Source organism: Lissotriton helveticus, chromosome 11 (genome assembly GCF_964261635.1).
Source record: "Lissotriton helveticus chromosome 11, aLisHel1.1, whole genome shotgun sequence".
Lineage (NCBI taxonomy): Eukaryota > Metazoa > Chordata > Amphibia > Caudata > Salamandridae > Lissotriton > Lissotriton helveticus.
Genome location: NC_136072.1, coordinates 580,661,027 through 580,677,162, shown reverse-complemented (window position 1 = coordinate 580,677,162; position 16,136 = coordinate 580,661,027). Strand labels below are relative to the sequence as shown.

At 48.3% G+C, this 16,136-nt stretch overlaps 1 protein-coding gene across 1 annotated transcript in view; it reads right to left on the bottom strand.

Moving 5' to 3' along the window:
- XPO7 (exportin 7) overlaps positions 1-15,876 on the bottom strand; it is a 486,858-nt gene extending 470,982 nt beyond the window's left edge. Inside the window, exon 1 of the mRNA XM_078665516.1 lies at positions 15,090-15,876. Within this exon, the coding sequence (XP_078521642.1) occupies positions 15,090-15,876 (787 nt within the window). The remainder of the gene's footprint in view (positions 1-15,089) is intronic.
- Positions 15,877-16,136: the final 260 nt, after the last annotated feature.

Genomic DNA, 16,136 nt, shown 5'->3' with positions numbered 1-16,136 from the left:
TTCTGCCACCGTTTGCGGGTTTTGAAAGAATGCTGGTAAGTCAATAGTTTGGTTGAGATGAAACTGTGACACCACCTTCGGAAGGAATTTGGGGTTAGTGCGTAGCACTACCCTATTTGGATGAATTTGAATGAATGGCTCTTGGATTGTGAGCGCTTGCAGCTCACTGACACGCCTCAGAGACGTAATAGCTACAAGGAAAGCTACTTTCCACGTAAGGAACTGGAGTTCACACGAGTGCAGTGGCTCAAATGGTGGTCCCATCAGTCTGGTGAGAACGACATTGAGGTTCCACACCGGAGCTGGCGGTGTTCTTGGGGGAATGACTCGTTTCAGACCTTCAAGGAAGGCTTTAATGGCGGGCACTCTGAAGACAGAGAGATGCTGCCTGTTTTGAAGATAAGCCGCTATGGCGGATAGATGTATCCGAATGGAAGTGTACGCTAGATTGCACTTGTAAAGATGCAACAGATAGCAAATGATGTTGGGGATAGATGCATCTAGCGGGTTGATGTCATTGGCTGTACAGTAAATGACAAAACGCTTCCACTTTGCAGCATAGCATGCTCTGGTAGTTGGCTTTCTTGCCTCCTTGATGATGTTCATGCATTCCGGAGGTAGGTTAAGGTATCCAAACTCTAGGACTTCAGGAGCCAGATCGCCAGGTTGAGCTGTTGCGGATCTGGATGCTGAATTTCTCCATGGTTCTGCGTCAAAAGACTGGGCGTGAGGCGCAGTCTTTGATGCGGCACCACTGAGAGTTCGAGGAACGTGGTGTACCAAGCCTGGCGCGCCCACGTTGGAGCAACTAGGATGAGAGTCATCGCGTGCTGCCTTAGCTTTCTTGCGACCAGCGGTATTAGAGGGGCTGGCGGAAAAGCGTACGCAAATTTGCCTGACCAGTTCATCCATATCGCATTCCCCTGCGACTGTGGGTGAGGGAACCTGGCGGCAAAGTGTTGGCATTTTGCGTTTTCTTTTGTGGCAAACAGGTCTATCTCCGGATGACCCCACTGCTGGAAGTACGGGTGGAGGACAGATGGGTGTATCTCCCACTCGTGCATTTGATGGCTGTACCTGCTGAGCAGATCCGCCATCTGATTGTCCTTTCCTGGGAGGTGTTCTGCCATGAGGAAAATGTTCCTCTGAATGGCCCACTTCCACATGCTCTGAGCCAGATGAGACAGCTGTGGCGAGTGGGTGCCTCCCTGCTTTTGAATGTAGTACATCGCAGTCATGTTGTCCGTCCGGACTAACACTACCTTGTTGCACAGATGTACAATGAAGGACTTGAGCGCCATGAAGATTGCCATCAGTTCCAGATAGTTGATGTGCATCTTCTGTTGCTGCGTCGTCCATAGTCCCTGCACTGTGTAAGTGAGCAGATGAGCTCCCCATCCCTGGAGAGATGCGTCCGTTGTCAGGACAATCTGCGGCACAGGCTCTTGGAACAGTCGGCCCTTGCAAAGGTTGTGTGGAGTCCACCAATGCAGAGAGTCGTATGCCCGACTGGTAACCAACACTAGGTCTGTCAATTGCCCCTGAGCCTGTGTCCACTGATTCGCTAAGCACTCCTGGAGCGGGCGCATATGTAACCGTGCGTGAGGGACTATGAAGATGCAGGAGGCCATCATGCCTATCAACTGCATGAACACTCTTGCTGGAAGCGAGTGTTGTGGTCTGAACTTTTGGATCAGAGACTGCATGCTGTCTATCCTGACTTGGTTTGGCTGAGCCGTGGCCGTCAGGGTGTTGATCGTCGCACCTAGGAACTGCCGGACATGTGCTGGTTGTAGATGCGACTTTGGGTAGTTCAGCGAGAAACCCAGATTGTGAAGAAGGTGAATTGTAGTCGACATGTCCGCGGCGCACTGTTGTTCCGACTTGGCTTGCACGAGCCAGTCGTCTAGGTAGGGGTAGACATGGATGTTCTGCCTCCTGAGGTGCGCTGCTACTGTCGCCAGACACTTGGTAAACACCCTTGGGGCTGTGGTGACTCCGAAGGGTAGGACCTTGAACTGGTAATGCTTGCCTTGAATAGTGAACCTGAGGTATTTCCTGTGGGACGGGTGTAGTGGAATGTGGAAATAAGCATCCTTGAGATCTAAGGTTGCTAAGAAGTCCCCTTGGTTTAGCAAGGGAAGAATCTGTTGCAGTGTAAGCATGTGGAAATGTTCTGATAGTATGTACAGGTTGAGGGGACGTAGATCTAGAATGGGTCTGAGAGATCCGTCCTTCTTTGGAATAAGGAAGTACAGGGAATACACCCCTGTGCCTTCCTCTCCCACCGGCACGAGCTCGATTGCTCCCTTTTGCAGCATCACCACTACTTCCTGCTGCAATAAGAGCAAGTGCTCTGCGGACATAGGCCTTTGCCTTGGCGGGATGTTGGGTGGAGTGGACTTCAACTCTAGGCAATAACCATACTGGACTAGTTGTCGCACCCACCTGTCTGTGGTGATGTTTCTCCAGACGGGCAGGAACTGCTGCAGTCTCCCCCCGACAGGTGTTAAGTGGTCGGGGGGCAGTGACAGAGAGTCACTGTTTGCTTGGAGTAGAGGAGCGGGAGCTGTTGTTTCCTCTGCCGCGACCTCTGTTGCTGTTATTTCTGTAACCTCCCTTGTTCTGTTTTGTGAACGAGGATTGTGCTCCACCTCTTGAGAACTGGGATTGTTGACCCAATTGTCCTCTGGTGACCCCACGTGCACCTGAGCGACGAAAATTGCTGCCACGAAACTGTTGTGACTGTAGGGCCCCCATGGACTTAGCAGTTTCTGTGTCTTTTTTTATTTTCTCTAGGGTGGTGTCAACATCTGGACCAAACAGACTATCAGGATTGACTGGCTGATTAAGAATGGTTGTCTGAATATCCGGTTTAAACCCTGAGATGCGGAGCCACGCCTGTCGTCTCAGCATAACGCTAGTGTTGATAGCTCTAGCAGCTGTGTCTGCTGCGTCAAGTGCACACTTGATGGCTGCGTTTGAGATTAGCTTCCCTTCCTCAATAAGCAGTTTGGTGCCCTCTTGGAATTTTGGAGGCAGGTGTTGTATAATCTGTTCTAGGGTGTCGTAGTGCGCCCTATCGTAACGCGCTAAGAGTGCCTGTGTATTGGCAATGCGCCAAAAGTTTGATGCTTGTGCAGCTACTCTTTTGCCCCCTGCCTCTAGCACTTTGGACTCCTTATCCGGGGGAGGAGCTTCACCCGTCGTCTGGGAGTTGGCACGTTTCCTGGCATTGGCGACCACAAGAGAGTCCAGTGGCAACTGTCCCCGAATGTATGCGGGGTCTGCAGGTGCAGGTCTGTACTTTTTTTCAATACGTGGATTGACCACTCTCGCTCTTGTAGGCTCCTTAAATATGTCCCCAGCATGCTTGAGGACTCCTTTAAGCATAGGCAGTGTCTTTACTGTCCTTTCAGAGACTGAAAACGTGTCGAAAAGGAAGTCTTCCTCAACCGGGTCAGCATGCATGTCCACATCATGATTGGCTGCCGCCCTTTCGAGTAGTGCATGAAAACCTGCTGAATCCTCAGTTGGGGATGCACGTGCATTAAAAAGCTGCGGGTCCTGCCCCACACCTTGGGTGCCCTGGTCACCAGTGTCATCATATGAATCCGGTTGTGCATCAGGTTCATTGATAGGAAAATTGTACTGCTCGTCCTCATCATACCCCTCACCCGCAGAGTGTTCTGGGGAGGGAGTAGGGCTCCGTCTCGGAGGAGGCTGGATTGGTTCCATGAGGCCTGAGGCGTCAAGGGGCACCCTCTTCTTCTTCAGTGGGATGACATATGAGTCCACTGGCTCCGAAGTGATTTTCCTCTTATAGAGGGTCAGTTTGCCTGTGTCAGCGTCGATGAAATGCTCTGAATCATCCTCTGATTCGAGTACCCGACGTGGAAGCGGGCCAGCCGGTGAAGAAATCACCTGTTTCGGTGCCGATTTGGTGGAAAAGGCTTTCGGCGCCTCCTTCGGCGGCAAAATAAAGAGAAGTTTCCCAGAAGGCTTCGCTGGATTGTCCTTTTGCGGCTGCGGCGATGGTATCGGAGCCGACGGAGCAGAGGCCTTCTCCCTGATTCTCTGCAGTGATTCGGCTATGGGGGACGTCTCACTCACAGTTTGTTTTGGCGCCGACGAGGATGTTCTGATCTTTCCCTCGGATCCGACGTCTTTGTGGGCCTTGTGCGCTTTGGGCGCGGATCCCGTCTTCACCGACTCCGATTCCTGGGACCGGGGCGCAGACGTGCCAGTCTTCGATCCGTGTGCTTGCGTAGCCTCCTTGGAGCCGGCTTTGGCGTGCTTGGACGGCGGCGCAGCTGCTGACCCGTGCCGACCATCTTTCTTAGAGGACCCCTCCTCTGGCGTCATTTTCGATTTTGCAGCATCGGAATCGACGGACTTCTTCGACTTCTGCGGACCGGAGGTCGACGGAGTCGATGGGGTAGCGGGCAAAGTCGTTTTCGCCGGTACGGCAGCCATCTTAGGGACGGCCATCTTAGATGTTGTCGATCCCGATGGTTTCGGTTTCGGTTTCGAAACAGTCTGCTCAGCAAGTAAGTCCGTGGCCGGGCCCGAAGGCGGGGCTGTGGCTTGCGGCAACGGGTCGTGGGTAAGGCCGACAGGCGATCCCGTGACCCGGTCTTTATCCTCGTAACCTTCGGGGCAGAGCTCGCCCCCCGAGCTATCTGCCGCGGCCCCATAAATCTCATCGTCGTCTCCTACCTCGTCGACGTATTCAAGGCCTTGACCCACGACTCCGTCGTCGTCTCCCGGATCCGCCTCGACCTCCGTCTCGGGTGGGGAGGTTTGAAGATGATGACCCTGGTCCTCTTTGTCTTGGTCGCCGAAGATGTTTTCCGGATCCGGGGCTGCTTGTCTCGCTTCCATGCGCACCGCGCGCCGAAGCTTGAGAGTCTTCTTGGAGCGGAACTGTGCACAGGCCTTGCACTTGCCGTCGTCGTGGTCAGGCGAAAGGCATTTGTTACAGACGGGGTGTAGATCGATGTGTGGGTACTTGGACCCACAAAGCGGGCAGTACTTAAACGGGCTCCGCTCCATGTCCGAAAAGTTTTGCAGTCGTGTCGCGATGAGAAGGCCTCAAAGTTCTGAGAGCGAAAGAAAACTCCGCTTATTCCGGCTCCAAGAGACGGAAGACTCGAGACCGTGCGCAGACAATACCGACGCAAAAAAATCGAGGCCTTTTGGCCGCTAAAAGTTAGTTTTTCTTGGTTTCGACAGAAAGACGTCGAGACCACATCCGAACCCAATGGCGGAAAAAAACAATCTGGGGATGGAGCCGATGCCCATGCGCACTGTAGTCCAGGGGAGGAGCCACCTATCTCAGGATACTTCGAAGACTCTTCCAGGACAACAATGTGCGATCATCCGAGCCCAACACTAGGCGGCGATCTAATGCTAAGATATGAATTTAGCAGCCCACATGCCTCGAACACAAATAGTTTCTTACCTGTCGGTGTAGTTTTGCAGCATGAAGATCTTTCTGGATTCACTATGCTGTACATTATTCCGCGGTCTTGTGGTTGGGTCCGGATTCGTAGTCTTTTCTTTCTTTTTTTTTCGTAGCCCAAATGGGTGTCGACGTCCCACCTTTTGGTGTATTTCCGGTGACGTCGGCACGCTTCCTGCGGAAGCTCCCACTCTTGGGCGCCATCTTCGGATTCTTTTTTCTCGTGTTCGTTTTGTTACGGAAGTTAGGGCAATGTTCAACTAAAGTGATTTCACCGCTTAAACCTTTACGGTTTCTTTTCCAAGTATTTGTCCTTGTTTCAACCACCTTTTCTCTCCAGCCTCATCTTTCTGACGGAGGTGGGTGGGTTCGCTAGTGAATCCAGAAAGATCTTCAAACTGCAAAACTACAACGACAGGTAAGAAACTATTCGTTTTGCAGCGTGAATCTTTCTGGATTCACTATGCTGTGCATAGACTTTGTAGCGGTTTCTCATGTTTGTGGCGGCTGGGTGGAAGATGAGCGTTGGTTATTGAATATGTGTTGAAGCACCCTTTGTCCGACTTGTGCTTCCTTGTTCATCTGTATATCCACACAGTAGTGCTTCGTGAACGTGTGCACTGAAGCCCATGTTGCCGCCAGGCATATGTCCTGAATAGGTGTGTTAGCTAGGAAAGCTATTGTAGCTCCCTTTTTCCAGGTAGAGTGGGCACGTGTCCCCTCTGCTAGTTCCTGTCCTGCCCGCTTGTGGCAGAACTGTATTGTTTGGGCGATCCATCGCGCAATTGTTCCTTTAATTACTGGTTTCCCCATGAAACTGTTAGCGAAGGACACAAAGAACTGCTTTGTTTTTCTGTGTTCCTTCGTTCTCTCAATGTAGTGCATGACTGCCCTTCTGGCGTCCAGAGTGTGCAGTGCTCTTTCAGCTCTTGTTGCCGGTTTTTGGAAGAAACTCGGTATCTGTATAGTCTGGTTCATGTGGAACCTTGACACCACCTTTGGCATCAAGTGTGGGTCCGTTCTCATTACCACCCTATCGTTGTGTATCTGTGTTAGACCTGTCTGCTTCTGGGAAGACTCTAACCACCATGATTTATTTTTTTTTTGGTCCCCCTTAGCCTCCCAGGGTTTCTATTTTTATTTTTACATGTGTCCATCAGGAGTTTTCAATGCTGTCAGGGGGCTAGGTGCTCCTTGGCGATGACGCCATTTTTCCCTTATAACCTGTGAGGCCTAGTCAGGCCCCTTGAAAATCTAGGGACATCCAGAAACCTAAAATGGTGTCCACCAACTGCCATAACGGACACTACTGGAAAACAGGCCATAGGCTAACATAGGGAATTTTCTAGAAGCAACCAGTGACTTCCGCAGGTCCCAGGCCACCCTATAAAAGGCCAGTGACCAGCAGCCATTTTGTGCATTTCTTGGAATGACCAGTGTGGAGAGAGGCGACTGGAGGAGGAGGATTGTGCACTAGTTGTGACAAGATCGACCTGCGGGGCCGGCTGTCGCTGTACTGGGAAGTGCCCCCACCTTGGCTGACCAAACCCCACTGTTTCAGCAATCATCTTCAAGTTATCAGAGACTCTGCGACGAGTCCGTTAAGGACTGACATCCCTGAAGTGTGGCTACCAGGGACCTGTTCCACCCATCCTGAAGGTCGTGGGTATAGAGTTCAATTGAGACCCAGCCCAAGCTAACTGACCCTAAATTCAGGGGGTAACAGACAAAGATACGCGCGACTGCAGCGCTCCAGTTCAACACCCCCCCTGTGGGTGAAAGCGGCAGAACCAGCTGACGTCCCTACCTGGAAGCGACGCTGCCGCCGAGAGCATTTCCTGACGTGAGGGCATCGGAAGAGGGAGAGCCCAGCTGTCTTGCCTCGTCATTTGAAGAGCTCCGTTGAGGCGCCGGAAGAGGCGGGAAGCGAAGCAGAGCCCAGCTGATCGCCTGCGAGGTGGTGAGGAACGCCGTCGCATCGGACGAGGTGCGCAGAGCCGGAACCGGCAAGAAGGACCCAGCGCGTCGGAAGAGGCGGGCGCTAGGCGGAGTCAGGAGAGGTCGGTCGCGTCATCGGAGGTGCGTCAAGGCAAAGCTCCAGCCAGCGGTAACACCGAAGAGGCAGAAGCGCCGCATCGGTCACCTCTGTGAAGCGCCTCGGTCTGAGGTAGGCTTCTCGGACACGCCTCGACATCTGCGGGAAGACTTCCCTGGCACCGCGTGACCCGGGCAACACCAGAACCTAAAAGTAAGCCGGGTAGAGAGGGAGCGGGAGGCGGAAGCATCGGGTGTCTAAAGACATCAAAGCGGGGGATTTCAAAACAAGGCAATTGACTTGAAAGCCGCCAGAACTACATACGAGGAACTGAGTTACAGAACTGCCCAGACCACTTAAAATCTATCTCCTAACTAGATAAGAGGGGGAGAGCGGTGTGCAGGGAAAATTACAAGGCTCACTAGTAAAAACCCTTATAGCCTGTTATTAATTGAAGAAGTAGAACCTCCACCAGTAAGGTGCAGCCGGTGAATTGACCAGGGGGGAACCTTGTTGATTCTGCTTTGTCTTCTTTTAGCCACATGGTTGGGGGTTTATGCTGAGAAGATCCACCCCTGTGGTAGAGGTCTGTTGAGTTGAGAAGAAGGCTTAGAGCTGAGGGGTAATGTACCTGCTTAAGAGTGGTTAAATAACATATTGAAACTGTAGAGTGCAATCTCCTATCTGTAACCTCATAGTGGAATAGTGTTTTGTACCATAGATAGCCACTTATCACAAATGTAATGTACCTTTGAATCTCATATATTGACCTGGAAAAGTATTGAATGTGATTTGAAATCTATGAGAACTGTATAAATTAATTATACACTGCTTTTATTCTAAACAAGAACAAGAAAGTATATTATTTTTATAAAAGGTAACGGTATTTTTCCAAACAGAGGTGTTGTGTCTTGATTTTAGTGGTTCATCACTGTGTTACTGTGAGTAAGACTTGTAAGTACTTAGCCAACGCCTTGAGTTAGCTGTAGACCACTACTGTGCCAGGCTACCATATGTAGGCTTGGGTAATCTAGGTCCAACAAGTCCCAATTATAACTAGACCATACACCCTGAATTTGGAGGTTAACATACATTATTAGTCCACCCCTTGCTCTCCCCGATGACGAGTTTAAGGCTGGGACAGCAAAGCATTTGTACCCTTCTAAACTATATGGAATGGAATCAGCATCCCACGTTTCTTGTAGGCATATGATTTGGAATTTAGTGATATAATTATGCCAATCCTGGGAGTCAAATTTGGCTGCTAGTCCAGCAATGTTCCAGGATAAAATTCCGATGTATTCATTATTTCCCCCTGTACATTGTTTATTTGCGCCCCTTGAGTCGGGATCTACCTCCATGTTTAGTTTGTAGGTACCGATTTCTGGGCTGGTAATGCTACCATATCTATTCGGTATTGGGTTTTTTTCAGGGGTTAACTGTTCCTTAGCTTTCTTTCTTCCTTTTTGTGAAGTACAACTCTTTTCATTGTTTCCCTTAACATTGTTGTGTCCTATAGTACCGGGTATTCCTAGATCTATTGCACCTAATCCTTTCTCCTCAGATCCTGTAGGTATTTCAAGAGCACACGATTTGTCCTGTGTTTGTCAATCAACCTCTTCAAGTGCACTAAACCTATTCCAGTGCGCATACTGGGATAGGGGATGATCATCATAGGTTGGGGTTGCTGCTTGGTGAGGCATTTGCCATTGGGCTGGTCTGTGCAGGTAATCCATCTGTCGAACCCTATTCACTGGAGTTCTAAATCTCTGTGAAGGTCTTTGTTGTGTATATGGGTAAAAATATGATAAGTGAACGGGGTGGATTTGGGTTTGAGATTTACTCGGGGGTGCATTGCATATGTAATTAACTGCTGCAATGTCTCTAAAATTAACAGTTATTATATCCCCTCCTATTGTTTTAGTTCCTTTCCCAATCCAATCCCCCCTCCTTACTGTAAGGATTTCACCACATATATTATGGGGTAGGGGTCGATTTAACTGCAGCCACTGTACACATTTATTTTTTAGTTCAAAATGTGTTTCCCTTTTGCCCTCTCTAAGTGGTGGAACTCCTGTCAACACAACTACAAAAGGCGAGGCTTCAGGGGGGAGATTAAATGTCCTAAAATGCGTCAATGTGGATTTATTTTCCAAAGCGTTCGTTCGCATGGTGGAATTTGTTTTATCATTTAAGAGTTGAGTTTTATTTCCATTTGATGTCTGAACGGTACCTTGACATTGTTGTTTTGTTGGGACCTTTGTTGCCTCATTAATACTGGCAGAATTAAAAGATTTTGGTAAATTTTGTACACCCTGAACGTTCGTTTGTTTTTCCCTCATTGTTTCACTTGGTAACAGTTCAGTTGTTGATATGACCTTTTCTTTTAATTGCGTTTTGGGTGAACCCCTTTCCTGTGTTGCTTTTGTCGTAATGCCTTCCTGTATTAGTGGTTGACTTGCTATACTAGCTCCCTTATTGTTTACCAAAGAAGTTAATCTATCTATTTTTGATATAAGGGGTTTAATTAACGCTGTGATAGTATCTTCTAGATCGGCTTTCAGGTCAGCCACCATATTAGTAATCCAACAAGGTATTCCTGATGTAGGCGGATTTATGGGTGCCACCAAATTATGATTTGTAGTCTTACTTTGATCCTTTTTCCCCTCCTGGTTTTGGTAATATTTGGGTCCTTTTGCCTTTGTATTATTTAGTTTGGCAATTTTTTTGTTTATATTCAATGTCTCCTTTTTCTTCTCAGTGGCAACCTGAGCACACGGGAGATCCACAAAAGAGAAAGAAGTAGCACCTAAACTAATATCTGGCCCGTCTAAAGCCTCCAACGTGGGTGCAGACATATCCATGTCCCCCTCCTGTGTATCTTGAATAATAATGGTGGTAGTAGGCGGTAGGGACATCCTTCTCTCTGTGTTTGCTATAGCATCGGCTACAGCCCCTATTGTCTGCTGAAGCATTATGTCGATGGCAGTTAATGTTGGTGCAGGTTGAGGAGTGTCCTTTTGTTGTTGTTTGGAATTTGACCTTAGTGTAGGCATCCTTGTGTTTTTAGCCTGTTTCCTCATACTGGGATACTCTCCCACTAGTGTAGACACAAATTCAATATTTTAGTCTACTTGATCTTATATTCTGGATGCACAAATACCTTTTCTCTCGATGACTTGAAAGGGGGGTGCCCCAGCCCAGCCTCTTCTAGCCGATGAGGGCCGTAGAGGGCCCGCCCTTTGCCCGGGCTTAGCCCCGGGCGTCCCGCGACTCTGAGGGCTCTGGTCCTTATTGGCCCCTCCTGGCGCTCTGCTCGCGTCAGGGAACGCGCCGCCGCTAAGGCTGCCGGGATATGTAGTCCCGGAGCGGCGGCGCGGCTGGTGGCGGCAAGACGGCGTGGTCTGTGTTCTCTTGCGCTCCTGCGCTCAGCTGTCCCAGTGCCGGTGTAGGATGGATTCGCCTCTCTCCCCAAGTGCCGGCAGGTTAGATACTGCGGGACTCCCACCCGCTCCACCGAGGGCTCTGGTCCTTATTGGCCCCTCCTGGCGCTCTGGTCGCGTCAGGGAACGCGCCGCCGCAAAGGCTGCCGGGATATGTAGTCCCGGAGCGGCGGCGCGGCTGGTGGCGGCAAGACGGCGTGGTCTGTGTTCTCTTGCGCTTCTGCGCTCAGCTGTCCCAGTGCCGGTGTAGGATGGATTCGCCTCTCTCCCCAAGTGCGTGCAGGTTAGATACTGCGGGACTCCCACCCGCTCCACCGAGGGCTCTGGTCCTTATTGGCCCCTCCTGGCTCTCTGGTCGCGTCAGGGAACGCGCCGCCGCAAAGGCTGCCGGGATATGTAGTCCCGGAGCGGCGGCGCGGCTGGTGGTGGCTGGTGGCGGCAAGACGGCGTGGTCTGTGTTATCTTGCGCTCAGCTGTCCCAGTGCCGGTGTAGGATGGATTCGCCTCTCTCCCCAAGTGCGTGCAGGTTAGATACTGCGGGACTCCCACCCGCTCCACCGAGGGCTCTGGTCCTTATTGGCCCCTCCTGGCGCTCTGGTCGCGTCAGGGAACGCGCCGCCGCAAAGGCTGCCGGGATATGTAGTCCCGGAGCGGCGGCGCGGCTGGTGGTGGCTGGTGGCGGCAAGACGGCGTGGTCTGTGTTCTCTTGCGCTCCTGCGCTCAGCTGTCCCAGTGCCGGTGTAGGATGGATTCGCCTCTCTCCCCAAGTACGTGCAGGTTAGATACTGCGGGACTCCCCGAGCCTCTATATCGTCTAGGCATGGAGAGATAAGTAAGTTATAATAATGTCCTATTGATTTTTTGCTAAACATGCTGTCAATAAGAGGAATCCTCCGCAAGCCAGAGCGTTCCTGTACGGATAGAGTATTGAAGAAACTATGGACCTGCAAATACTTAAAGTAGTCATTACTTGTTAGATTATACTTAACTAGAAGCTCCTAAAAAGAGATGAGCTGATCATTCTGCCACAGATAACCCACACAATGAATTCCACAGTTACGCCATCTAATCATAACATAGTCTTGAAAAACAGGAGGAAAAATGCGTGGTGCTGAAAGAGGTGTGTACAGCAAGATTCTCTGAATCCCTAATTGGCGCTTAATTATTCTCCATGCCCCATACGCTGCTTTCAGAATCTTGAACTTTGTTTTTTTAAAATAACTGGGCTCTATGTTTTTAACCTGACATCCACGGCACTCCTCTCCCAGTACAAACTCATATATTGATGGTGAATGGCTCATTGGGATCCATGCCTTTTTGCCAATTATCAGTGGACCAATAAACTGTATTACAGCTTCAAGATAGTAATACAAAAAATGTGGGATACCACACCCTCCCCTAACCTTAGGAAGCATCATCTTCTTATATGATCTATGCTGACGTTTATAACCCCACAGAAATCTAGCTGCCATCCTTTCTAATTGTTTAAAACAGCTAAGAGGGAATTCGAGAGGAATTGTTCGAAACATATATAAAAGTTTGGCGAGTATCATCATTTTTAAAACGTTATTCCGGCCGTATAGGGATAAATGAAGATGATCTATGCGCTCGAGGGAGGAATTTGCTTTTTTCAGAACCGTGTTTAGGTTTAACTCTGGAATAGCAGAAACTGGAGATGTAATTTTTATGCCCAAATATGTCGCTACTGCAACTGTTTTAATCTGTGAAGGCGGATTCTGACCAACAAATAAAATTAGAGTTTTGGCTATATTTAGATTATATCCAGAAAAACTCCAAACTGAATCGCCAAATCCTCTATTATTGGCAATGCCCTCTGAATGTCTGTTGTGGTTACTACTATGTCATCCGCGAAGGCGAGCGCTCTATATTTAGTACACGCCACTTGTACACGTGGAATATCTTCAGCTTGATTCAGTTTATTTAAAAAAATATCGATATAAAGGGCAAACAAAAGTGGTGAAGACGTGCATCCCTGGCGAGTACCACGCAAGATAGAAAAAGGGGCAGATTTTTCCCTCCAAGTTTAATACATGACGTTGGAGAGATATAAAGAGCTTTTAAAGCTAGAATCATCTGAGGACCAAAGCCCTTCAGTGAAAGCAAGTCCCACAGATACGCCCAGGCTACCCTGTCGAATGCCTTCTCGGCATCCAACAGGGTAATACCGAGTGCCGTCTTAGTCTCTTGAGCCCAGTCCATTAGAGCGATCACACGCCGAACATGGTCCGTAGTATCCCGATTAGGGATAAAACCATGTTGCCAGTGTGATACAATTGATGAGATTATACCTGACATTCGAGAGGCTAATATTTTTGAAAATATCTTGCTATCAGCGTTGACTAATGAAATAGGCCTATAGGAGGATGGAAGAAGAGGGGGCTTGTCTTTTTTGAGGAAGGCCATAATTGATTGCCGTCAGGATGATGGTGCGATCCCTTTCTGAGCTTCTAAGAAAGTTAAAAGCAGATCTTGTTTTAACACATGGCGGAATACCCTATAAAACTCCAACGGAATGCCACCCGGTCCCATAGCCTTACTGGCCGCGAGGGAGAGAATAGCAGTATCTATTTCTCCCCATGTAATGTCTGAATCTAGTACTGCCGTCTGTGCGGGAGTTAATTTTTAGATATTTCCGAGACCACAAAAATTTAGAATACATTCAGATGAGTAGGTTGACACTTCCTCCTTATAGAGTTTACTATAGAATAATCGGAAGACCTCTAAAATTTCATCCGGTTGGTCGTGAGTTTGTCCCGCCTCATCCTGTATATTATTGATACAGTTGTATACTTCTTTTTGCCTGATCTTTTTAGCCAAAATACGTCCTGATTTTTCCCCAACTTCATATACTTGTAAGCGAGCAACTGCCACCTGTTTGGCTAATTTCATAGCAAAAATCTCATATAGCCTGGATTTATGTATGGAAAGACTAGATTTAATATGTTCAGTGTCTTGTGAAGAGTTAATAGCTATTACTAGTTTGGCTTCCCAGTCCTGTACTTCCTTATAATAAACAGCCAGTTTGTCACAGAAGTTCTTTGCTTATTAATTGAATAAGATAAAGTCTCCCCACGTACCCAAGCTTTGAAAGCATCCCATACAATTTGGGTTGAGGCCGACCCTCTATTGAACTAAAAAAATTCCTTTATCCATTTACCCATATACTCAATGTATGATGGGTCTGCCAGCAATTTTCGCTCAAACGTCCATGAACTCCCATTAGACAAGGAATCCACCGCTGTTTTAATCTCTATCACTATGGGATTATGATCCGATATTATTTTAGAATATATCTCATACAAGGTATTACTAATAAGTCGGGAAGTAACATAAAAATAGTCCAAATGGACAAATTTCTGATGAGGGGCAGAAAAGAAAGTATAGCCCGACGCGGTAGTATTTTTAGCAAACCCAACATCGGATAACCCAAATTCCTATACTAAACCTCTTATTGCTTTATAGGTCTTTTTTTTAAACCCTCCATAGATCGGCTCGCTTCTAATATCAAAGTCTCTCTCGAGATGAATATTAAAGTCTCTGCATAATATTAAGGGAGCGGGCCGGCCAGATAGCTCTATACTAAGAAAGTTTATCATGTCTGGATCTTCCTGATTTGGACCATAAATCGAGCAGATAGTCCAGAGGTTACCCTCTATACAGATTTCACTTATTGCCCATCTACCATACTGATCAGTTTTAGTACGTTTACAGTACCCCACTCCTCTTTTCATCAGGATTGCCACTCCCCTCGTCTGTCATTCCATGTCAAGTGTGTTTCCTGTAAGCATAGTAAGTCTATCCTCATACTCTGAATTATTTGTGAACATATCCCTCTTTTTTTCCTATTGTTGAGGCCGCAAATGTTCCATGAACATATCCTTAATTTACCCATATTGGTATTTTAATTGATTAGTAAGCAATAAATCAAAAACAACTACTCTAGCCCTATTAACCTCTACCTTCCCCATAGCAGAAAAAAGTCTGTTAAACACATTACGTCCAATGCCTATCTTAAAACAAACAGTTCTGTCCTTGCTTGCCCCATCACCAAACCACCCCAACCTCCCTCTAGCCAAGTCGTACAGCGCCTCACGAGCCAGGAAGTTATTTAAGCAGATTAGATTACCTCTTGGCTTGATGTTGGAGGCAGCCCTGGCATTCTTTTTTTGTTGAAAGGGGAATCTATGAGCTCTTTGGAACTCCAAGTCCCACTGCCACTGGGTTAATTCCGGAAAAGCTTCAGAGAAGAGCTCAATAACAAACTGTCTAACGTTAGACCCCTCACTCCCTTCTGGTATGCCCAAAATTCGCATATTGTTCCACCTGGATCTGTTCTCTAAACCAACCAGCTTCCAGTTGACATCTTCCCTTAATGTTTCCAAGGAAGAGAGCTGAGATTTTTGTGGCGTGATCTCATCTTCAATCGCTGATATCCTTCCTTCTGCCTCTAGTACTCTGGCTGACATTTCATTACAGAGTTTAACCACTCGCCGCACATTATTTTGAAGTCTTCGTACTGCTCCTTGCGTACGTAAGTTCTCGCCTTTTGTTTCCTCACGGTGTTGGAGCATAACCTGATAAAGAGTGCTTAGAGTAATCTCAGGCACATGAGGTTGATCCCCCGAAGCTACTTCAGCAGAGCTACCAAAAATTGGGGAGCCTTGACTGTTTCCGTCCCCTGGATTTAAAGGAGTGGGTCTGCCAATAACCAATGGAGCCTTACGGACTGTGTTTTCTCCAGCCCCCCACTCCACTCTGGCAGAAGGGGAGGTCTCATTCTCCCCATTCACTCCCCTTGCTGAATTCACCCCATCCTCTAGCTGCACGGAGCTGGTTAGACTAGTGTCACTTAAGTCATCTCTCCATTCCCCATCCAGACTCTCCGACTCCAAAGCATTAGATAAATCCGACATCGAATAAAAGTTACCTGCTGAATCAATTGACTCTGTATCCCCTGTAACTTCCAGTGATTCCGGGTTTATAGTATTAGCAGGGCATAGTGAATTAGGTGAGATTTAATGTACAGTTAGCGGGTAAATAGTGCTGGGGGCATGTTCTGCTGCATCCTGTTCGGATTCAGTCCCAGGTAATAACAAGCCAGCACCCAGTTGAACTACTCCATACATTTTGCCCTTAGAAATTCCTATGCCGTTTCCATTGCCGGAACTGTAGT